Source organism: Entelurus aequoreus, linkage group LG02 (assembly GCF_033978785.1).
Source record: "Entelurus aequoreus isolate RoL-2023_Sb linkage group LG02, RoL_Eaeq_v1.1, whole genome shotgun sequence".
NCBI classification, from domain to species: domain Eukaryota; kingdom Metazoa; phylum Chordata; class Actinopteri; order Syngnathiformes; family Syngnathidae; genus Entelurus; species Entelurus aequoreus.
The window spans coordinates 43,467,038-43,490,283 of NC_084732.1; the positions used below are offsets into that span (position 1 = coordinate 43,467,038).

Below are 23,246 nucleotides of genomic sequence, written 5' to 3' on the forward strand. Positions count from 1 at the left end.
CTTTAATAAACTTAATTCTTAGAATTTGATATCAAAATGCCTTTAATTAACAGTTTGACATGTGATAAGTCCAATGTGTGTGCCTCTCACCCCAAGTCAGCTGAGCTAGTCCCTTTAGTAAATGAATGGATACAGCGATATTTGTTCATTTAAGGCCTTTTATTTTATTTTTTTGTAAACATTTCAGATACATATCAGCAAGTGATCCAAGTTCCTTACGAGTAAGATTCCTCCAAATTCTTTATTTGCGGCATGTTTTTCTTATTATTCTAACTTCTCTCTGTATGTAAAATAGAAATCATAGTGAATATGGAAAAAAAGTAACTACTGAAAGAAGACCAGCGGAGTGTTGCCAGGAGTACAACAAAAGTAGCTCTAATGATAAAACAACCCGCAAGCACATATCGCTTTAACCATTTTGTCAATTGAATCTTGTTGCTGCCTTGTCCTGGTGTGTTACTTGCAGAGACACATCACTGGATCACAGTAACATACTGCTGCTCGAAGACGCTTTTAGAGTCCTGGTGAAATATATTTCTGTAATTCCTCAAAAATTCATTCAAACGGTCCAGTTGTCAGCTAATCATCATCTTCTTCATCCGAGTCCATCACCTTATGCCTGTTGAACTGAGAAAAAGGATGATGATACATTACAACCAAATAATTGACAAGATGCATATCTGTGTTCTCTTAGTTGTGTTTTTACTTTGACCGTTGTTTTGTTATTTGTTTGCTGACTGACTTTTTGTAGAATCTCAATCAAGCCGGAGTCTGAAATCTGACAAAAGAGGGGGAAACACATTCTCAGCAAGACAGTGGTTGTACTAAACTTCTTTAAGTTTGATTTGACATTCCAAAGACAAAAATCCAAATTATTCCAGACATACCTCAATTTAAGAGTGTTTTGCGATAAGAGATGTCTCTCAGCTAATAGTTATGCTTTAAGTTGCAAGCAAAACTTTGAGTTACCAGCATCCCGGCCATATTTGGCATAGCAAATGTCACAGTGATCCCAGTCAAATTCGCCCATAACCTTTGATCTTACACCCTACAATTAGTTTATAGCTAGAGATTGACATAACTTTGTTTTTCAGGCATGGGGGGGTGAATGACAGTGCTGAGAAAATGTCGATCATATTCATTGAATTAAAGAAAGAATTCAACAAAAGCATGATAGAGTTTAGCTGACTTGGCTAAGCAGTTGAAGTGTAGCATTGCTAGTCTGCATCATACTGAAGCAGGGGGAGTCTAAAACCAATCAAAAATGCTACAATAATATTTTACAGACATTTAACCATTAAAATATGGAGAGGGTATAGGTGGTGTGTTTGACGAAGAAGCAGCTGGAACAAGATACCAGAAGCGTAGAAGTACTCTCCAAGGTAAACACTGGACATTATTATAATAAATGATGAATGGGTTATACTTGTATGGCGCTTTTCTACCTTCAAGGTACTCAAAGCGCTTTGACAGTATTTCCACATTCACCCATTTACACACACATTCACACACTGATGGCGGGAGCTGCCATGCAAGGCGCTAACCAGCAGCCATCAGGAGCAAGGGTGAAGTGTCTTGCCCAAGGACACAACGGACGTGACTAGGATGTATTACCTCATAATACTCCTATAGTTGTTTGTAATACATTGTAAAATGTTGTGTTTTTTTAGAAAGACATATTACATGTTAAAAATGATTAAATTTATTTAAATGTATTTCAGCTGGCGGCGTTGATTAGAAATGCATGCTTTTTTTAATTAGGAGCTCCGTCTCAGAACCTAATAAGCTTGTAAGTTGAGGTACTGATGTACAGTGCATTTAGAAAGTATTTGCAGCGCTTCACTTTTTCCTAATTTTTTTTATGTTACAGCCTTATTCCAAAAAGGAATAAAACATTTTTGTCCTCAAAATTCTACATACAACAACCCACAATGATAATGGGAAACTTCTTTCTTTTTTGAATTTGTAGATTTATTTATTTTTTTAAATCACATGTACATAAACAGTGTCTCTGCAAGCTACAACAAGTCAAATTTATGACTTTAAGACTTTTTAAGACCATATTGAAAATAATTTAAGACCATTTCACATCCATACGGACAAAAATGTAAAAAAACAAAGGAAAATCAGACGGCCAGCATAAAATTGTAAGTATATGAATTCATTCACTGCTCTTTCACATTGGAAAACAAAATGGTTAAACTAACTAAATACACCAGAAGCTCCTTTATCGTAAACTAACTGAAAAAATATTAGCTAGCAGCCATTTTTCACATTTGCCATAGAGTTGTTTTTTTTGCAAACGGTGCAGTGTGCTTCATTCATATCAAGTGTTTTCATGTAACAACAACCAGAACGTCGGGAATGGTAGAGGAAAGTACAACAATATGTTTTCTTTGTAAGGGGACTAAAGCTAAAGGGTTAACTTTTGCAGTGTTACTGTGGCTGTGAGGATTCAAAAAACAGATAAAAACATCTACAGTTCTACTACTGTATCTGCACAAAATTGTGAAAAACAGAGTGCAGACAGAGCGATTGTCTAAAAAGAAAGAAGGCAATTACGGCTTGCAAGCCTCAAACAGAATTTGGATGTGAATAATGTGGATAACATTCAAATTTGCTCAGCACATTTTGTATCGGGTACATATGAAAACATGTTTGCCTGTTTTTGTGACTTTTTTGAAAACATAGTGCTAATAAACAAGGACAAGTGTTTAGGCATACCATTTAGGCATGGCACGTTGACATTCGCAAATCTCCCTTTCTTTCCTCAACAAACCATAAACTGAACGTAAACACTTAACAGACAACCTTTATAGCTTTTAATGTCAGTTGCTGTATAAACTTGGAGAAAAGATTAGGCATGAGAAGCTGACCTGAAAATATTGGAATAAATAATTGAAATAATATATGAGAATTACCGTATTTTCCGCACCTAAAAACCTCAAATTTTCTCAAAAGCTGACAGTGCGCCTTATAATCCGGTGCGCCTTATATATGGACCAATATTGAGCCTCCAACAGGTAAAAGTTTCAATCAATCAATCAATCGCAACTACGATAAGCAGCCGCCGACTTAATTTTCCCCCGTCTTCATTTTCCCCCGTAGAAGAAGTTATTTTTCTACGGCAAGCAGCCGCCCCCGTAGAAGAAGAAGAAGAAGCGCGCGGTGCATGCTGGGATATATGACTGTGCGAGGCGTGCCGTTTTGATTTCCATTTGTTTGTTTATGTAAAGACCCCAAAATGGATCCTATTAAGAAACACGCTTACGACGCAAAGTTTAAACTTAAGACGATCAGTCACGCAGTAGAAGACGGGAATAGAGCAGCAGCGACACTGATTCGATTAATGACGACTTCGACGAGACGGAGCCGGGCATGTGTGATGCTGTATACGCCCAACTGTTTAATTCGGACACTAAAGAAGAAGAATTAAAGGGATTCGTGGATGAGGAATAACTTCATAAAGTGAGCTTTACATGTTTATTTTGTGTGTTGTGTTGTGTGACATTAACGTTTAAACAACGTTGAGTTATTGATATATTGTTATTGCTTTGCACTATTTCGAGTGTTACTATATTGTGATTGCACTAACGTTTGATTTACCGTAACAGTATCACTGTTTTTTACGTGTTTATTGAATCAGGGAAAAGTTCCCCTCCACTATGTGATATAAATGTTGCACTACATGTTATACCTTGCTGTTGTTAAAAGATAAACAAAACACCACGTCACTGACTTTACCTCGGGGAAAATAATAAAACAGCTGTTTATTCATTTTTGGAGTGAACAGTTGTCAGAACGCTGGTTTGTAATCTATTAATAAAGTTTGACTGACCTATCTGACTGTTTTGTTGACATTCCCTTTAGCGTAGCTCCATCTAATGGATGCATAGGTGCGCCTTATAATCCGGTGCGCCTTATATATGAACAAAGTTTTGAAATATGCCATTCATTGATGGTGCGCCTTATAATCTGGTGCGCCTTATAGTGCGGAAAATACGGTATGTTTTTTTTATAGTTTTACTGCTGTGAATACACTACTACCACAACAAAATTACCATGTGCTTACTGTATGTAGTAGTATGATTTCACCAAAAAAAATCTCATATTGATCTCCTTTGGGAACTGGCGCCACTTTACCCACATAACACTCCTTTGGGGGCACTAAGTTGATCCTTGTATAGTTGTGCAAGTGTTTATAGCGTTTCAGCATCTTTTGACACAGATTTATCTCAGATTTTTTACTTTAACATTATCATTCCATTCACTTTCACGGCAATGTTTAAAAATGCTTCCCTCCTCGATGGCTCCACAACCGGATCCTAAATACTTTATATATACGTTTTCATCCACCAGCTTCAAGCACGCATTAAATTGATCGTTATGGATCCATAAATTGTAGATTTTGCACTTACCCATCTTATGCGAGTAATTCGGCTTTGCTGTGAGCTTATGTTTGGTTTTCTCTGCTGCTATGCTAAGCTGTAACACAGCACAGTAGCTGATGGTGCGTGACAAATTCTGACGAGGCAGCACAGGTAGCCTACTTTGGTTCCGTTTTGTAGTTACGTTATAGCATCCTCAAAAATCGAAACATTAATAAGCAAGACTTAAGTTTATGCATGTTTTAAATAAAAGTACTGTTAACAAATTTGTAAGACCTTTTAAAATTGTATTGAAAACCTTTTATGAATTTCAGAAATTTTTCAGGCCTTAAAGGGGAACTTCACTTTTTTTGGAATTTTTTCTATCAATCACAATCATCATGAGAGACAAGAACATGCATGTCTTTTTTTTTTTTCATTAGGATTTTAAAGTTGAGTCTGATAAGTAAGTGTTCATAGCCTTTGCTCAATACTTTGTTGACGCACATTTGGCAGCAAAAAAGCCTCAAGTCTTTTTGAATATGATGCCACAAGTTTGGGCTTTGGGCAGTTTCACCCATTCTTCTTTGCAGCACCTCTCAAGCTCCATCAGATTGGATGGAAGCGTTGGTTTTCATCCAGGATGTCTCTGTAAAATTTGTTTCAAACTAAACACTAAATTGATGAGCAGCTTCAAAGATTGATTATTTTTCAAACAAAAAAAATCTAAATTAACATAGGAATATAGTTAATCCAAGTCGATTTTAAGCATCAGACATGATTTGCTTACCTTTCCTGCGATTGTCCCAAAGCGAGACATTTGAATGAGATAATCCTCTACAGCCTTGGCCTTCTCCGGTTTTACCAAAGCAAGATTGTTCACTAAAGGGAGAAACCATTTGTGTTTGATCAAAAGTTTTGCAGATATAAAGCAGTATGTTAACCCCCTACAAAAACATGTATTCTAATCATGCAATGTCCTATTCTACACAATTGGATTTGTAGTTACAGTGAAGAGATATGATTTGATGATAAGAAACACTTACATCTTGCACGAGCAGACTGATCTAGAACTTGAGACAATAGGGAGTTTCTCATATCAGCCTCTCTGTGGGGAGTACAAAAAGGCAAGTTCAACTGTCAGGGTTTCTCCTACATGTACTTGATTGTGGCAGCTCGTCACGCCAAAATAAAAGTCGTCACACCTTAATTTTTTTTAAAGTGAAAACAAAAAAGTAATACACTGTATGAATGGATAAACATAGTGTCATATTTGGGGTGTTTATTTTTTTTGGCTGTTAAGTAGAGGAGACAAACATCAGCGTCGACTTACGTTAGCTTTATTTTTCAACTGACTTATGTAAACAACTTAGGCAAAGTACGTAACATGTATGCAACTGCGCCGCGGCATACACACCATTTAAGTTAAGTTAAGTTAAAGTTAAAGTACCAATGATTGTCACACACACTAGGTGTGGTGAAATTTGTCCTCTGCATTTGACCCATCCCCTTGTTCACTCCCTGGGAGGTGAGGGGAGCAGTGGGCAGCAGCGGTGTCGCGCCCGGGAATCATTTTGGTGATTTAACCCCCAATTCCAACCCTTGATGCTGAGTGCCAAGCAGGGAGGTAATGGGTCCCATTTTTTTATAGTCTTTGGTATGACTCGGCCGGGGTTTGAACTCACAACCTACCGATCTCAGGGCGGACACTCTAACCACTAGGCCACTGAGTCCTGGTCCTATCGCTATTACTTAGGAATCAAAGTATTTATATATCTTCATACATTACATATAGCCTATTATTTGTGCACTATTGACTAAAGATGCACCAAGAACCTGGTGCAAAGCCGGAAAAAGATTTTGATCACAGAAACAGCGCTACTGAAACCGGATGTTGTGATGACATGAGCATTATGCACAAGATTGTGTGCAGCAGAGGCAGATCTACAAAATGTGCGAATCTAAAGAGGACAGTGGGGACTTTAAAAGAGAAAATGCAACTGGAGCACCAGCACGAAGCAAGTGTGACGTCTATCGAGCGACAGAAGTAGTCTTTAAACACAAGTACAGTCTCCAATAACACCAGAAAAAGGTGCTAGATTTGTTGCTAGTCGTTTTTGGTAAAGAAAAAGTCACAAAAACAATTAAAGAAGTCTCCAGAAACTTGAAAAAATTCTCAACAAATTACAAGCAGCAACAATTGAAAAATAGAGAGGGGGGGGGGGGCTTGGTGGTAGCGGGGGGGGGGGGGGGGGGGGTGTATATTGTAGCGTCCCGGAAGAGTTAGAAATGTGTTTGTCATTCTTGTTTGGTGTGGGTTCACAGTGTGGCGCATATTTGTAACACTGTTAAAGTTGTTTATAAGGCCACCCTCAGTGTGACCTGTATGGCTGTTGATCAAGTATACATTGCATTCACATGCATTCATATGTGTGTAAAAGCCCCATATATTATGTGACTAGGCCGGCACGCTGTTTGTATGGAGGAAAAGCGGACGTGACGACAGGTTGTAGAGGACGCTAAAGGCAGTGCCTTTAAGGCACACCCCCAATATTGTTGTCTGAGTGGAAATCAGGAGAAATTCGGGAGAATGGTTGCCCCGGGAGATTTTCGGGAGGGGCACTGAAATTCGGGAGTCTCCCGGGAAAATCGGGAGGGTTGGCAAGTATGCCTTCAAGTAGATTAGTAAATAAATCAATTCAACTCAACACATTGTGTGTAGGCTACACCGGAGGTACGCAACAACAATTATTTTATTGGAAAAATAATATATTGTTAAAAAGCCCACAGTTTAGTGAATCATAATTATATTTAAATAATTAAATAAAAAACTAAAATTAAAAATGAATTGTGTGCATTTTTTTTTCAGTTTTAAAGTACATTTTTTAAAGTACAAAACTTTTGGCATTAATTTAGCTCCATGGTAGTGTATTTCAAGTGGACAGCCTATAGTAAAAAAAACGAAACAGTAGTTTTACATCAGTTTGAAGTGCTAAATGACGGTTGTAATTATTTTTCGATTAATTGCCCAGCACTACAACATAGTTTTTGTACTTAAAAGAAATTGTAAAGAAATTGACATTGATAATAAATATTCTCTTTCTATTTATATGCAGTGAAGTGAAAAATCCATCTTGCGACTCACCTTTGTTTGGCCTCCTCTCCTTGCTGATTTTTTGAGGCATTCTATAGCAAGATGAAAAAAAGAAACCCACAGTCACATTAAGGCAAACATAAAAATGAGTACATGACACCACACAGTCACCCCTAAAGGGCAGGGGTGCAACGATTAATCGATATATTGATTTATACTCCTTAGATTCAACTAAATCAATCCGTGCTCAGCAAGTTTGCTTTCTGGAAGAAATGTATCGATCCAAGACCATTTTAAAAGGGAATGGATCAATATTATCGATACAAGAGAAAGGAAAACATTGGATTTAAGAACGGCGGACTTAATATGAAGATTAGCACTTTTAATGATACGGACGTCATCAAAACAAAAATGGCCGATAGCTATAATGTTCGAGAAAGGTCACAACAAACGCAAATTCCACAAGACAATAATATTATTAACAACAAAAAAACTTTTACCTACAGCACTAAAGCAAAAGACTCAACAAATACAAACGTCACTACACAATAATATAAACAACTTTAAACCACAAGGGACACAACAGACACAACAAAGTGACAGCGGAGCAAAATACAGTGAGGCACCAACTTCCGGAACACAACACCATGAAGCCACAACCCAACAACTGGCACCCAAGGAAAAGTAATTTAATCAGAAACCAAGATGGCTCCAAGAGGCTAAGTAAAATAGAAAGCAAGAGGCCAACACCATCAACAGGGATGAGGGGATACATGCTTCTGCACACCTGAGAAGCTGTCCTTAATCGTTGAAACCAGGGCAGAGAACAGATACTGTGTGGCCGGTTCGGGGAACTTTATTTAGCAGGTAAATCTACTTTTAAAATGTTGGTTACTGTACTTTTATTGAAAATTGCTTAAATGTCAAAATGTGAGCAGAAAAGATTTCCTATTGATAATTCAACCTAAAGTGTTGGTTGCACTTTATTCAAATACAATGTGAATGCATTGGCCATTAATTGTTGTTGACTTGTCTGTTTGTATATATGATTCATTTATATCTAATTCCCTTACAAGAAATAACAGGAATATAGGAAACTTCACCTGCAGAGTCCAGTATCCAGTATTTACTACACAATCACAGTTTTTTTTTTTTTGCCTAAAAAATTACTAAATCTATTTCATCTCACTGAATCGTTTCAGATTGTATCGTTCTAAAAAGATAATATCGCCCATGTCTGCAACCACAAATTCTGACTCGAATCATTGTTCATCATCATCATTTCTTTTTATTCCTTTCATGAAAATGCATATATACAAGCCACGTACAGTTCACACTTTCATCGTTTTTGTTTCTTATACATTTCCATGATCAGAAAGGAGCAGATGAAATAATATTCCTATATTTATCTGCCCCCTTTTTTAACACAAAGTATTTTAGATGACTTAATCACTGTTCTCTCCACCAACACCTGAATTCCAACATACTTTTTAAATTTTCGTTTAAGCATTTTCACAATGACACGTCCAATCAAAGTCAAAAATCAGTTTGATATAATTCCAGTTGTCCCTTTTTGTAACTCTTTTTAAATTAAAAAATATTCTTGCAACTTTTTAAGTCTTTCTTTAGAGAATTCCATGCTTTCACACCAGCAACAGACAAGCGCATTTGTTTCAAATTTGTTCGCGCTCTTGGATGTTTAAAGTCATACGGCCTTTTGTGATTCTCATCTTCAGACGTGAACACGAATAACTTTTGTAAGTCCTTTGGAAGAACTTTATTTCTAGCTTTGAACATCACTAATAGAATGTGCAATTCTACAATGTCTTTTAGTTTTAATAATCCTGACCTAATGAAGAGTGGATTTGTGTGGTCTCTATATCCTACTTTAAAAATAATACGAATTGCTCTTTTCTGTAAAATAAATAAAGGCAATATGTTGCTGTGATATGTATTTCCCCAAATTTCTGCACAATAATTGAAATAAGGTAGAATAATTGAGCAATATAACATTCTCATTGTATTACACGGGAAACTGTATTCAACCTTGGTCAAAATAAATAAGCTTTTAGATACCTTATTTTTCACATGCAATATATGAGCTTTCCATGTCAACTTTTCATCTAGGATGACCCCAAGAAATCTGATTTCAGACACCTTCTCAATTGTCACATTGTTTATGGATAAACTAACTTCTACCTTGTTAAAACCAATCGTTACAGCCCTACTTAAGGTTTCCCTAATCATTCAATACAGTATAGCAACAGTAATGGGACGGCGTGGCGAAGTTGGACGAGTGGCCGTGCCAGCAACCTGAGGGTTCCTGGTTTGATCCCCAGCTTCTACCAACCTCGTCACGTCCGTTGTGTCCTTGAGCAAGACACTTCACCCTTGCTCCTGATGGGTCGTGGTTAGCGCCTTACATGGCAGCTCCCGCCATCAGTGTGTGAATGGGTGAATGTGGAAATAGTGTCAAAACGCTTTGAGTACCTTGAAGGTAGAAAAGCGCTATACAAGTAAAACCTTTTACCATTTACCATAATGTATAGCAAGTGGGGTCCCCAACCTGCTTCAAAATAAAAGTGTTTTGTGATTTGGTGATGTGTTACTTAAAGTGTATGTATTAGCTGATGTTTATGTTTCTATGTTGCGTTGAAGCACTTGTTAATTCAACAGACCGAAGTGTAAATAAAAATATAAAAGCATGGAAGTACACGCTTCAATCCCACCTGACCAGGAGAGGGGTGTGCACTGTCATTCAAAGCTAGCTCAAAGCTAGCTAGCAGCTAATAAACATTGGGTGAGTTTTCGAATTTTTTAACCTTTGTTAATTAATCTAACATAAAACGTTCCAATTTGAGCAATTATATTATATATCATCTCATTATATCACCGACGTGCCGCCCAGATGACAGTTCCCCCCACTAGAGCTAGAAACCTTTTTCAAGTCAGCATCTCCTTGTTAGGTGAGAGCTATGCTAACACGCTTCCAAAACACAAAGCTTTCTTACCCCCTGCTTTGCCTGTAGCTCTGCCATTCTTTGCCGCCTGATTGTTTCTAACTCGTCGTCCGCCATGGTTTTGGTACAAGTGGACTCAAATGATGAGAATGTAACACAAACGCTAAACTTGCATCACACAGGCCAGGCCCTGACTACCCAGTAGGAGCAAGCTAGCTCGCTCGCTCAAGGGAGAGTAGCCAAATAGCGATCGACCGGAGACAGGCAAACGCAATCGAACAAAGCTGGATTCGATCATCATTTGGTGACAAAAAAAAAAATCAACCTTCTGGTTTTGTTAAAATCTTCTGTCAGTTCAGTGTGTTTGTGTTTTTTTGCGACTTTTACTGCATACAGGTTTACCTACTATATGACAACTATCACTTCTTGCCATAACCATCGATGTAGCAGCCATGCAAGTGGCATGCCGACAAGGTGGCCATCTTGGTGGGGGCACACGTTATAAATAAATGATAAATGGGTTATACTTGTATAGCGCTTTTCTACCTTCAAGGTACTCAAAGCGCTTTGACAGTATTTCCACATTTACCCATTCACACACACATTCACACACTGATGGCGGGAGCTGCCATGCAAGGCGCTAACCAGCAGCCATCAGAGGCAAAGGGTGAAGTGTCTTGCTCAAGGACACAACGGACGTGACTAGGAAGGTGGGAATTGAACCCCAGTAACCAGCAACACTCCGATTGCTGGCACAGCCACTCTATCAACTTCGCCACGCTGTTTTATATTTTATACGATCAATCAATCAAATTTTATTTATCAAGCCCGTAATCACGAGTGCCTTGAAGTGACTCACAAACAATGTCTTATATAAATCCTGACTTGTTCATTTACCAACGTATTTTATTTAGTTTTACTTCATTTTCAAGAAATAAAAATATGGTATTATTACTAGAGATGTCCGATAATATCGGTCTTTTTTCTTTTTTTTTTTTATTAAATCAACATAAAAACACAAGATACACTTACAATTAGTACACTAACCCAAAAAACCTCCCTCCCCCATTTACACTCATTCACACAAAAGGGTTGTTTCTTTCTGTTATTAATATTCTGGTTCCTACATAACATATCAATATATATCAATACAGTCTGCAGGGATACAAACCGTAAGCACACATGATTGTGCGTGCTGCTGGTCCACTAATAGTACTAACCTTTAACAGTTAATTTTACTAATTTTCATTCATTACTAGTTTCTATGTAACTGTTTTTATATTGTTTTACTTTCTTTTTTATTCAAGAAAATGTTTTTAATTTATTTATCTTATTTTATTTTATAATTTTTTTTAAAAAAGGACCTTATCTTCACCATACCTGGTTGTTCAAATTGGGCATAATAATGTGTTAATTCCACGACTGTATATATCAGTATCTGTTGATATCGGTATCGGTAATTAAGAGTTGAACAATATCGGTTATCGGCAAAAAGCCATTATCGGACATCCCTAATTATTACACATTTATTGTTGGTGTCCTGGGCATGACGTTTAAGTGCATCCGGCAGTGGAGGCTCCTCTATGGGGTCTTGGGGCACTAGGAGGTTAACCCCTTTACTTTTGTTACCCCAGGTGGCCCTTGGCAAAGGCCTAGTACCTGACTGCCTCCTAGCCAGGGATACGGGGAAGACCTCAACGGCGGAGCAGGCAGAAGACGGTAGATGTATGAACCACCACAACGGCTGCGATGGCGGAAGAAGGCACCCCCTATATCCACGAGGGCCCAGTTATGGGGAAATAACAACCCAAGACCTTAATGGTGGAACAGGCGGAGGATGACTGCTAACCCTATGGAGCGTCACAACGGCTGGGATGGCGGATGAAGGCTGCAGCAGAAAAGGGTCCCCAGTCGTCTTGGTCTCCATGCCACTGGACCCTGACCCGGATCTGTCAAGGATCGTGTGGTGACTGTCTGTGCACCAGTCTCCCCACGTTAAACAAAGTCACGCACAGGCATCCTCCATAAAGGGATACCCCCCTACCAGGAGGACCGTCATACTCGCTTCGAGTGACCGCCGATGATGATGATTTTTGGTTAAAAAAAAAAATCCTACTTATGAAAGATTATTCCCTGTGTCCTTCTTTCAACAGTAACCTACGTGTATTTTGAACCGTATGCAACACAATTTGCCAACATTCTTTTCTTCATGTCTGTACCTTCTACAACAATGGAATACACTGGCACGCAGCTCAAACGGACGCAACATAGAGTTATATCTATGGTCATAATGTATACAGGAATTGCGTGGATTTGCCGACGTCACATTGAATATGCGTGGTGGTCAAGCCAGGGTCTATACCAGACCTATGATACAAAACCAACTTTTGATACCTATTGGTACCTGTTGTTGTGCATGTGTAATCTGCATAAGTCCCGCAAATTTTAACATCAAGTCATGAAAGCGGGGTGGGGATATTTGTAAAATACTCTTGCTTTCCTTCATATTTCCTTCAAACTAGCCGTTTGGAATTTGCCCAATTTGTGACGTTTTCCCCAAGTGTGACGTCAGCAGATATCTCCACGTATGGTAGCTATCTACCCGAAGAGCTTTGCGCGAGTCCGCCCTTGTAGTCCATACCTGTAGTCCATAAACTCCTTCTTTTTTCTATCCTCTTGTTGTGGGGTTGAGTGGGAGGTAGATGCACACGTGACCTCAGCTGTTGTCATTTCCAATACAAATTAGCGCACAGTTTTAACTTATCTGTCAGTAGACTTCAAATTGAAGTGTTAAAAAACTACAATAGAAATGGCGGGGAGAAGACACAGTCGAAGTAGAGGCACATAAATAAGACCACCCTCAAAACAGCGCATTCCGAAAAGACGGCCAGAAAGTGGTTTAAAGACGGTCCGTAAAACATAATCTATGCAAAATACGGCATTTACATGTTATGTAGACCCCAAGGAAATGTTTTATACGTAGAACAAAAAAATCATAATATGACCCCTTTAAGGCATATGTCATGCCGTTTAAATAAAATTTAATATACAGTTGACGGTATGATCTGTCTATGCTGGAGAGTGCATATGTTTTTAGTAGAGAATAATTGGACTTTATTCATCACATATACAACGATAGTATGCATTTAACCAATCAGTTTGAAAGCGATGGGTAGCCAATGTGTGGCGCCAGTGGACTGGATCCCTGCCGTACGTAGGTCAGTAAAGCATGCATAAAGTCAGTCATTTTCTTTACTAATGATGAAACATAACATGTAACATGTGGCATTTGTTTGTGTACATGGACATATACATTGTTAATGAATGTCAGATTGCAAAGGTTAGGATAGAGACACTAGCTCCCTCTGTAAGTACTGTATGAGAAGCGACTCAGGAGCAGAGGTATATGGTACTTTTGGCTTGGGTCCTTGATAGTAAAGACAATCTGCAACAACACAAACACAACATTTAGTAATTTCATTCAAAATGATATAGTTTGTCATTTCAAAAGAGCAACATATGAATTTACTGTAGCACATACAGTAGATATACATGGTATAACTGAAAATAATTTTTTACTTTGCTGATAACATGCTGCTCTTATTTAGACGTCATATTAGTTGAGACTGAAAGACATGCACCTGGGGATAGGTTGATTGGCAATACTAAATTGTGTGTTAAAGTGAGTGTCAATGGTTGTCTGTCTCTTTTTGTTGACCCTGTTATGAGGTGGCGACATGTCCAGGGTGTACCCTGCCTTCCGCCCGAGTGCAGCTGGGATAGGCTCCAGACCCCCGTAACCCCAAAAGGGACAAGCAGTGTAAAATGGATGGATGCATGAATGAATCAACAGCGCCTCTGCTGGTTACAGCTAAGTAGTGCACTATATTTACCTCCAGTTGCTTTAAGATACAACCACACAACAAAAACAAATGAAAAAATAAATTAGTTGTTCAACTTGTCTCACCTCGACATAAGGGTAAAAGGAGGTCTCCCCCAAACTGTCCCAATATGGAGCAGTTTCAAAGCGCAGTTTGTACACACCAGACAGAAACATTTCTTTTTGTGTGATAAGCCCAGGGCAACGGCCATCTGAATTTGTCGTCCTGTAGAAACAACATTTGGAAAGTAAGCTCTCATACATTCAATTTCATTAATTTAATAAATAGCCATTTTACCCAGTCGTGATAACCATCCATGTCTCAGATGAGGGGTCCAGTCGATGTAGGCTGAGGGCCATGTTGGATCCTGGAACACCGTTGGCAGTATTTAACACATGTGTGGTTAGAGGGCTTGGAGACGCTGCCATTGCTCTGATCTACAAGACAGATAAATAGATAGCCAGCTGGATGCACAGGCTGCAGGATTTTTTGTGTATAGAGGGTTAAAATAAAATTTCTATTCAAAGGACCCCTCTAATGGTGACACCATTGGCATTTATTTCATATTTGTGGACCTGAAAATGCTAGTTAAAATGCCCCCCAAAATAGACACAATGGTGATTTTAGGCTTGTTTTCTAATGAGTCCCTGCACATTTTGGAATGCCCACTTTTTGCTCCAACTTGTGAGCTTTGTGCTGATGTCACTTACAGAAGACTGGAGGCAATTTCAAATTGCGTAGTATGTGTTTTGGTAGCATCTTCATTTGAAAATGATGTGAACACAAGGAAAGTATGGACCTCTCCAGTTAAATTGGCTCACGTAAAATAGCACAGGCAAAGCGAGAGTGTAATTTGCATCGATTAATTTAATGATGCTGACTTCAAAGAAACAATGTTTTGTTCGGGGTTTGTAAGGAAAAAATCTAAAAGACTCAAGCCAAAAGTGATTCTGAAAATCAGGAGCACCCTCAAGGGGAGAAAGACTGAGTCAGAACGTGTGGAAATACGAGATAGATGAGCAGACATGGTGCTCAAAAATATGAGAAAATAAGATAAGCTGCTGGTGTTCTATTGTGTGCCCTTTTTTACTGATGTTTTCCTCAAAATGCTTGAGATAATGCTGAAAGAAGAAGGTGATGTGCCCACGGCCAATGGCCTGGTCATGATTGGCCTTCCCCGCCCCTTCGGCTTCAGGCTCAAAATAATACGGTTTAAGTAGGGATGATACTCGAAACCGGGTTTCCCGGTTGTTTGATAAGAAAAGAACCGAGTCCTCGGATTCGAATCCCTTTTTGAGAACCGGTACCCGTTATCGAGACCACTATAGTAAAGAAAAAGAGTGGAATCCCGTCCCGACCAGAAATGCTCCGTGGGACATCACAAGAAATGACGTCATGTAGCTCAGTCATTAGGCGCAGATAGCGAAAGCAGGAAAACAATGGACGGGAAAAAGCGCTCCAAGGTGTAATAATGTTCGAAACAACAACGAATAACTTTACTGAGAGATTTTAGCAGGGTAAAAACACATGACGAACACTTTTACGACCAACCGGAAACATAGCAACCAGGCTAGCAACGCACCTCTTTTACGGCAGCTGTCGCAACGTTCTTAATGCAACCGCAGCACATACATATATATACAACATATCTCCCTTTTTTAACTTTTGTTTTTCTTTCCTTGTAAACAAAACAAAATCACACTGTATATGTGTTGTCTGTCTAATTATAAATAATGCAGACGAGGCGTGTTGGCTGAGTTCTTGACGTTTACTTTCACAGCATGGCAACATGCAACACTTTTCGGGGTGACCGCGCATGCTCGTAACTCCCGTTGCATGCTGGGTAGTGTAGTTGTTATATTCTCTAGCTCATAACATCTTTCCCCCATAAAGAAATAATGTTAACTCAATAAAGTGTATTTCTTTTTTTAGCTTTAACTCTTCATTTTTTAGCATTGTAACCACATTTGCAAACAACTTTTCTCTTCATAGAATTTTCTTTCAATAAAGAAATGAAGTGCAAAAATGTCAAAGCATCATAACAAACAGTTATGTCAAATAGCAGCAGAAGTGCACTTTTTGGAGAGCTGTATTATTTTCAGTTTTGTGCCCAAGGGACTGATTTTATTTAACACTATATTATTATTTATACACCACAGATGATCACAGAGACAGGTTGTTTTTGTGTTACTGTATATATTTGTTTCTCTGAAAAATCCCACTTAATATTCTTTGGGTAACAACAGTCAATATTTATTAAATTTTTTTAGGTGGGTAACAGTCAATATTTATTTATTTATTAGATTTTATTTTTTTATTATATAATAAAAGTGAGCTTTTGTTAAACCAAATATTGTGTGTTTTTTTCCATATACAACAACCTATCTGGACTCGATAAGAGAATCGATAAGGAATCGGTTCGATAAGAGGATTCGATAATAGGCTCGAACTCGATAATTCCTTATCAAACATCATCCCTAGGTTTAAGTCTGCAATTGGGGGCTGGTTAATAGTGCTACATCTCAGACTCAGAACTTGAATCAGAGCCATCTTGCAAAGGCGCCATTTTTGTCCAAATTAGTGTAAAAATCCATTACACACTATTATATTGCCTGTTGGCTCATCATGGTAACCATATCAGTTTTAAAGAAACAATGGACAAGGGTGACAAAACCTACGATTAAGTGATCAAAATAATAGTTTTACAGGCCTTTATCCAGACTGTCTATATAAAATGAGCGCCAGTTCTGTAGATGATGTCACAGGGCAGTTACTGTAGTTATCTACCGATTACTCAAAAACTAATTGATTTTATGGGAAATGATTGCCTGAATGGAGAAAAAAATAAGTATGGAGATTTTGTTAGTGTCATCTAGATCAGTGGTCCCCAACCTTTTTGTAGCTGCGGACCGGTCAACGCTTGAAAATTTGTCCCACGGACCGGTGGGGGGAGGGGGGGTGTATTAAATTTTTTATATATATATATATATATATATATATATATATATATATATATATATATATATATATATATATATATATATATATATATATATATATATATATATATATATATATATATTTTACATAAATAAATACAATCATGTGTGCTTATCCCTGCAGGCTGTATTGATATATATTGATATATAATGTATATATTGTGTTTTTTATGTTGATTTCATAAAAAAAAAATTAAAAAAAATTCTTGTGCGGCCTGTACCGGTCCGCGGCCCGGTGGTTGGGGACCACTGATCTAGATCATGGATTGTCAAACTGTGGTTTGTGTACCACTAGTGGTACGAGGGCTCCATCTAGTGATACGGCAACAAAATCACCTAATTAAATATTGTAATGACGTAACACCGGCCATTGTCAAGGGTTTATCAGCCTTCCTTACAATCTGACTACTGTAGGCTGTAGTGGACGCTAAAATAAAAAATTAAGACACAAACAGAACTGTCTTACTCCGTTGTTTCTGTCACTCAACAAGCGTGGAAACCAAATGTTTCCCACATTCTCCACTTACATCTGCCCTTTTTCAGCCTCCCAGCCAATCAATAAGCAGAACATGGGGCGTTATAGCTCGGTTGGTAGAGTGGCCGTGCCAGCAACTTGAGGGTTCCAGGTTCAATCCCCGCTTACGCCATCCTAGTCACTGCCGTTGTGTCCTTGGGCAAGACACTCTACCCACCTACTCCCAGTGCCACCCACACTGGTTTAAATGTAACTTAGACATTCGGTTTGACTATGTAAGTGCTTTGAGTCACTAGAGAAAAGCGCTATATACATATAATTCACTTCACTTCACATGTTAACTAAGTCGAACTTTGGTAGAGAAAGCTGCGTGTAACAATGATGCCCTAAAGGCCATGAGAAGCCAGAACCTCCGTTAAACATTGAATTAACTACACATGGAACTACATGTGCCTTGTTTTTAACAAATACTTAGGCCTACTACGCTACTGTATTTTAATGTTGGTCATTATGGTGGTACTTGGAGAGCTAAGTGTTTTCTGAGGTGGTACTTGGCGAAAGAAGTTTGAAAATCACTAATCTAGATGATATGTGTGCTTACCTTATTTTCAAGCAGAATATGACCCTGCAGTCTTTGTAGCCTGTGTGCGCTCATGTGCACTGGTATGTCCCACAGTCCAACCAAACAGCATCAAATCACTTTTCATACTAATGCTACTGCTCACATGTCCCTGCTTACCCGTTTGTCAACACTGAACCCGTTGTGCAAGAACTCTTTGCACAACTGAGCTCCTCCTCATGTTTGCCTGCAGCACTTTGTACGTGAAGCAGCAGACGCTTCTGTGTCAGATGCACACGCATATGAGATGAATAACGTAAGTGATTTACCACATGTAGTTAAGTTTGAGGTCAAACTGCAAAATTACACCTGATTATTGTAAACCACTTTACAGCTTGTATTCCACTGCAGTGGTTGACTTCAGTTAGCGTGAGATAGGTCTGGACTACAGGCAGGCCAGTCTAGTACCCGCACTCTTTTACTATGAAGCCACGTTGATGTAACACGTGGCTTGGCATTGTCTTGCTGAAATAAGCAGGGGCGTCCATGGTAACGTTGTTTTAATGGCAACATATGTTGCTCCAAAACCAGTATGTACCTTTCAGCATTAATGGCGCCTTCACAGATGTGTAAGTTACCCATGTCTTGGGCACTAATACACCCCCATACCATCACAGATGCTGGTTTTTCAACTTTGCGCCTATACCAATCCGGATGGTTCTTTTCCTCTTTGGTCCGGAGGACACGACAACCACAGTTTCCAAAAACAAATTGAAATGGGGACTCGTCAGACCACAGAACACTTTTCCACTTTGTATCAGTCCATCTTAGATGAGCTCAGGCCCAGCGAAGCCGACGCCGTTTCTGGGTGTTGTTGATAAACGGTTTTCGCCTTGCATAGGAGAGTTTTAACTTGCACTTACAGATGTAGCAACCAACTGTAGTTACTGACAGTGGGTTTCTGAAGTGTTGCTGAGACCATCTGGTGATATCCTTTACACACTGAGTTCGCTTGTTGATGCAGTACAGCCTGAGGGATCGAAGGTCAGGGGCTTAGCTGCTTACGTGCAGTGATTTCTCCAGATTCTCTGATGATATTACGGACCGTAGATGGTGAAATCCCTAAATTCCTTGCAAAAGCGGGTTGAGAAATGTTTTTCTTAAACTGTTCAACAATTTGCTCACGCATTTGTTGACAAAGTGGTGACCCTCGCCTCATCCTTGTTTGTGAATGACTGAGCATTTCATAGAATCTACTTTTATACCCAATCATGGCACCCACCTGTTCCCAATTTGCCTGTTCACCTGTGGGATGTTCCAAATAAGTGTTTGATGAGCATTCCTCAACTTTATCAGTATTTATTGCCACCTTTCCCAACTTCTTTGTCACGTGTTGCTGGCATCAAATTCTAAAGTTAATGATTATTTGCAAAAAAATAAATGTTTATCAGTTAGAACATCAAATATTTTGTCTTTGTAGCATATTCAACTGAATATGGGTTGAAAATGAATTGCAAATCATTGTATTCGTTTTGTGTATTCTTTTAGGTTTATTACGCCATCGGGTGCGTGTTAGGCTGCCTGCATGTTACGAAACACTGCATCAATGTAGCAGCAGAGTGCGTCAAATACGGCTGCAAAATTATACTTTCACGAAGTAAAAGCATGTTTTACTGCAAGTTTATGACCTGGAGTATGTTTAGAACTATATTTAGACATATTATTTTGTTTTATTTCGTTGTCAAAATAACAGCAATTGCATTCATCCGGAAACAGCCACAGACGTACTTGGTAGCAGTCATGGCGCTTGTTGTTTAGTTGGCCCTACTCTCTTTATACATGACTCCGACTTAATCAATGCTATACTGCCACACGTGGAGACCTGACGTAATACCATGAAAATATATTGAAGAATGTGGTTCCTACACAAACGGTACCTGCCTCTAGGTAATGTGGCAAGCATGTCTAATAGAACGTGCTCGAGAGTAAAGCTCCGCCTTTCAAGCCAACTCGATGATAATTTTTATTGGATATGCCATATACATGCTACTGATTAGTGATGGAAATATTACACGGGTTAGTGCGTGTGCCTTTCAATACGAAGGTCCTGGGTTTGATCCCCGGGCCCGGGGTCTTTCTGTGTGGATTTTGCATGCTCTGTGAGTGGGTTCCCTCTTCCAAAGACATGCACCTGGGGATAGGTTGATTGGCAACACTAAATTGGCCATAGTGTGTGAATGGTGTTTGTCTATCTGTGTACCCAACCTTACGCCTGAATGCAGCTGGGATAGGCTCCAGCGACCCTAAGAGGGACAAGCGGTAGAAAATGAACGGATGGATTACAAGTTCAACACTTCCAAATTTAGCAATCAAAAAGTTTGAAAATTTTCACTTTGAGCAAGTTGCGAACATCTAGGACAAACTGAAATGAGTGCAAACTTGCAAATGTGACTCAGAAGTACAAGAAAACAAGATAACAACCGGACAGCACTGCATCCATTATCAGCTTTGTGCTAATCGTCAAATTAAAAAAACACAATTTTATTATTTAAGTAATTAACATTTATTACCACTTGAACACACACAAAAGTACATAAAATTGGTATATGATGAATACTTATACCAACGGCTCCTAATACTGTACGTTGGTTTCCTTGTTTAGCTACATCCGTGGAGCGACACCAAAATAGACATGGCTCTCATGACTACGACCTCAATAATAAACACATTATTATTGCAGTTTAAATAGACGCTGCAAATAGTTTAGCATTGAATACCATCTAAATACTTACATTTCCAAGAAAATTGTCATAATCCTAGTTTGGGCTTTGTTCTTTATTTTGCCTGTGTTTGGTGTAATTTTCTGTCCTGGTCCTCTTATTTTGGTAGTATTTCCTGTTTGGTCTCTGGGCCCTTGCGGTGCTATGCATCAAGCGCATGTGTTTTGCAGCACCTTTACTTTTTGTTCCTTGTCCTGCCAGCACACTTGTTCCTCATTGTTAATTAGCTCTGTTTAGTTCCAATTTGTTTACTCCTTCTGTGCTGGTTTATTTGCTACTGTATGCCATAGTGTTATGTTGATACCCAAGTTCCTGCTCGACATGAAATACTTTTCTTCTCCATGGTACCTAATTAAATGACCTTTTGACAGCACGTTGCTTGCCTTCTCTGCATCATGGGGTCACACCAACAGCAACCATGTGTAACTGTGACAATAGTCCAAATTTATATTTCTCACTCTTATATTTCCTTATGCAGATACTTCCTGCCACCATGTTTGCATCAGTGAAATAAATACACACTCTCAATGAACTGTGTAGTCAATATGAAAATACCTTTACTAGTGACAATGAGTATTTTCACTTGGGCCATTTCAGGAAAGCCAACAAAAACATGAAACACCAAATTACTTATAATAATATTATTGTTTTGTAGGTCTCTTTTGAAAAAAAGAAATTAAATCAAACAGCTGACACTTACAGTTAAGTGTACAATAATGCACACCACTACACACCAATCTGGTCTTGGCACAGCTTAGTGCCAACGTCATGGTTGAAGAGAGTTGTAGCATTCTAATTCTTTAAAAGTACTATACTAGCATACTAACACATACAGAATTATACAACTGCCCCCTCTTTCTTGGTCAAATGCAGAATAACTGATTCATATTTATAATTGTACAGTGTGTCTGATATACTAAACGTATGAAGTGACAGGTTTGAGTTCCGTGTAAACAGTACATACTGCATTCTGAAAATACTAAGAATACTAAGATTTACTGTTATTGAGGTGTGCACATTGTTTCAACAGCCTGTGCTTATTCAGAACTCATCATTCTGTGACATAGACTGTAAAAGTATATCCCTTCTAAAGCATGTTTTTGATTAGACAATGAACATGCTCACACTTTTAGTAATACTCTACATGAATAACGATGTAATAACCCTCACATGTCATATTCAGCTCTGTAATGAACAGAAATGACTACATAATGTTCGCATTAGGGCAGCCCAATTTGTCATCTGGATAACCTGCTAAACACTGCAATATTTAAATTATTGCTGGAGCCTCTGTGTTCATGCAAATACACTACAGTACAATTGGAATGCATATGGCTGCCTCCAGATGTCCTTCTTTGCTACTCTGGTAATAAGATTTAACTCTTTCCTGCTGGACAGTGTATGAATACTTGGTGTGAGAGCAAATTTTCATTTGTGTTAGGATTTTTTCCTCACTAAAATTGCAGATACAGAACACAAACGGTAGTCAATTTTACAGTTCCACTTGATATGTGCACTCCCAGTGGAGCTTAGAATAAAGATGTTGGCTTGATAGTTTGCTGCTCTTGTCCTCACACATTTGGCACTTCATTCATGTCATGTTGTCTTCTTCAAGCCTCATATTTCCTCTTCAGGGTCCGAGTTGGGATTGCTCATCTGTCACAGTGACGATACAAAATAAAACAAAGAGATATTCCATGAAACTGCATCCTTGCAAATTGATTCCACGTTCATAACTTTATCCTTAATATCCTTTGAAGGGGAAATGCACTTTTTAAAAGTTTTGCCCATCATCCATAATCCTTATGTGAGACGAGAACACACATATTTCCCTTTTTATGTGCATTGTAAATAATGAAAAACTGCTAGCAAAAGGCAGCTAACATTGAAGGTAATGTGTATCGATCTATTCCGCCTACAAAGTCTTTAAAAACCATTCACAAACCTCCAATACCGTTTTATATACATTTTAGAGTATATTTGTAATGTGATGATGTAATGGTGATTTTAAGCATTATCAAAACTTCTCTCCTGGGCACATTGATTTTACAGAGCGCAACACTAGCGTTAATTGCTATGTGCTCTGTAAAATCTTTGCCGACAACAACAACAAAAACAGTGACTTATAATG

General features: G+C 38.6%; 3 protein-coding genes across 5 annotated transcripts in view; all 3 read right to left on the bottom strand.

Annotated features, from left to right (window-relative positions):
- Positions 1-146: 146 nt before the first annotated feature.
- Positions 147-10,691, bottom strand: pdcd5 (programmed cell death 5). The gene is made up of 6 exons (XM_062027209.1): positions 10,473-10,691; positions 7,513-7,553; positions 5,414-5,475; positions 5,158-5,249; positions 707-778; positions 147-627 (listed from the first exon to the last, which is right to left on the bottom strand). The coding sequence occupies exons 1-6, from the start codon at positions 10,536-10,538 to the stop codon at positions 580-582; spliced, it is 381 nt and encodes a 126-aa protein (XP_061883193.1). The 5' UTR covers positions 10,539-10,691; the 3' UTR covers positions 147-579.
- A 2,968-nt stretch (positions 10,692-13,659) lies between these two features.
- On the bottom strand, positions 13,660-18,532 carry uraha (urate (5-hydroxyiso-) hydrolase a). 2 transcript variants are annotated; one of them, XM_062067697.1, is made up of 4 exons: positions 18,378-18,532; positions 14,600-14,739; positions 14,389-14,527; positions 13,660-13,866 (listed from the first exon to the last, which is right to left on the bottom strand). In XM_062067697.1, exons 1-4 carry the CDS (start codon positions 18,429-18,431, stop codon positions 13,777-13,779), a joined length of 423 nt encoding a protein of 140 aa, XP_061923681.1. In that variant the 5' UTR covers positions 18,432-18,532; the 3' UTR covers positions 13,660-13,776. The 2 variants fall into 2 exon arrangements, with proteins under 2 accessions (XP_061923681.1, XP_061923690.1); XM_062067706.1 differs by lacking the exon at positions 18,378-18,532 and adding an exon at positions 15,885-16,089.
- A 2,449-nt stretch (positions 18,533-20,981) lies between these two features.
- LOC133634189 (heterogeneous nuclear ribonucleoprotein C-like) overlaps positions 20,982-23,246 on the bottom strand; it is a 164,117-nt gene continuing 161,852 nt past the window's right edge. For both annotated transcript variants that reach the window (XM_062027274.1, XM_062027269.1), the window contains one exon: positions 20,982-22,771. In XM_062027274.1, the coding sequence (XP_061883258.1) occupies positions 22,733-22,771 (39 nt within the window). In that variant the 3' untranslated portion in view covers positions 20,982-22,732. The remainder of the gene's footprint in view (positions 22,772-23,246) is intronic.

Coding starts and splice junctions, on each gene's coding strand:
- pdcd5 (XM_062027209.1), bottom strand. CDS start 10,538: ATGGCGGACGACGAGTTAGAAACAATCAGGCGGCAAAGAATGGCAGAG. Junction 5,250..5,413: donor TCAGTCTGCTCGTGCAAGAT/GTAAGTGTTTCT, acceptor TTCTCCCTTTAG/TGAACAATCTTGCTTTGGTA. Junction 628..706: donor ATAACAAAACAACGGTCAAA/GTAAAAACACAA, acceptor CCTTTTTCTCAG/TTCAACAGGCATAAGGTGAT.
- uraha (XM_062067697.1), bottom strand. CDS start 18,431: ATGAGCGCACACAGGCTACAAAGACTGCAGGGTCATATTCTGCTTGAA. Junction 14,528..14,599: donor TGGATGGTTATCACGACTGG/GTAAAATGGCTA, acceptor TTGTTTCTACAG/GACGACAAATTCAGATGGCC. Junction 13,867..14,388: donor CCTTTTACCCTTATGTCGAG/GTGAGACAAGTT, acceptor GTGTTGTTGCAG/ATTGTCTTTACTATCAAGGA.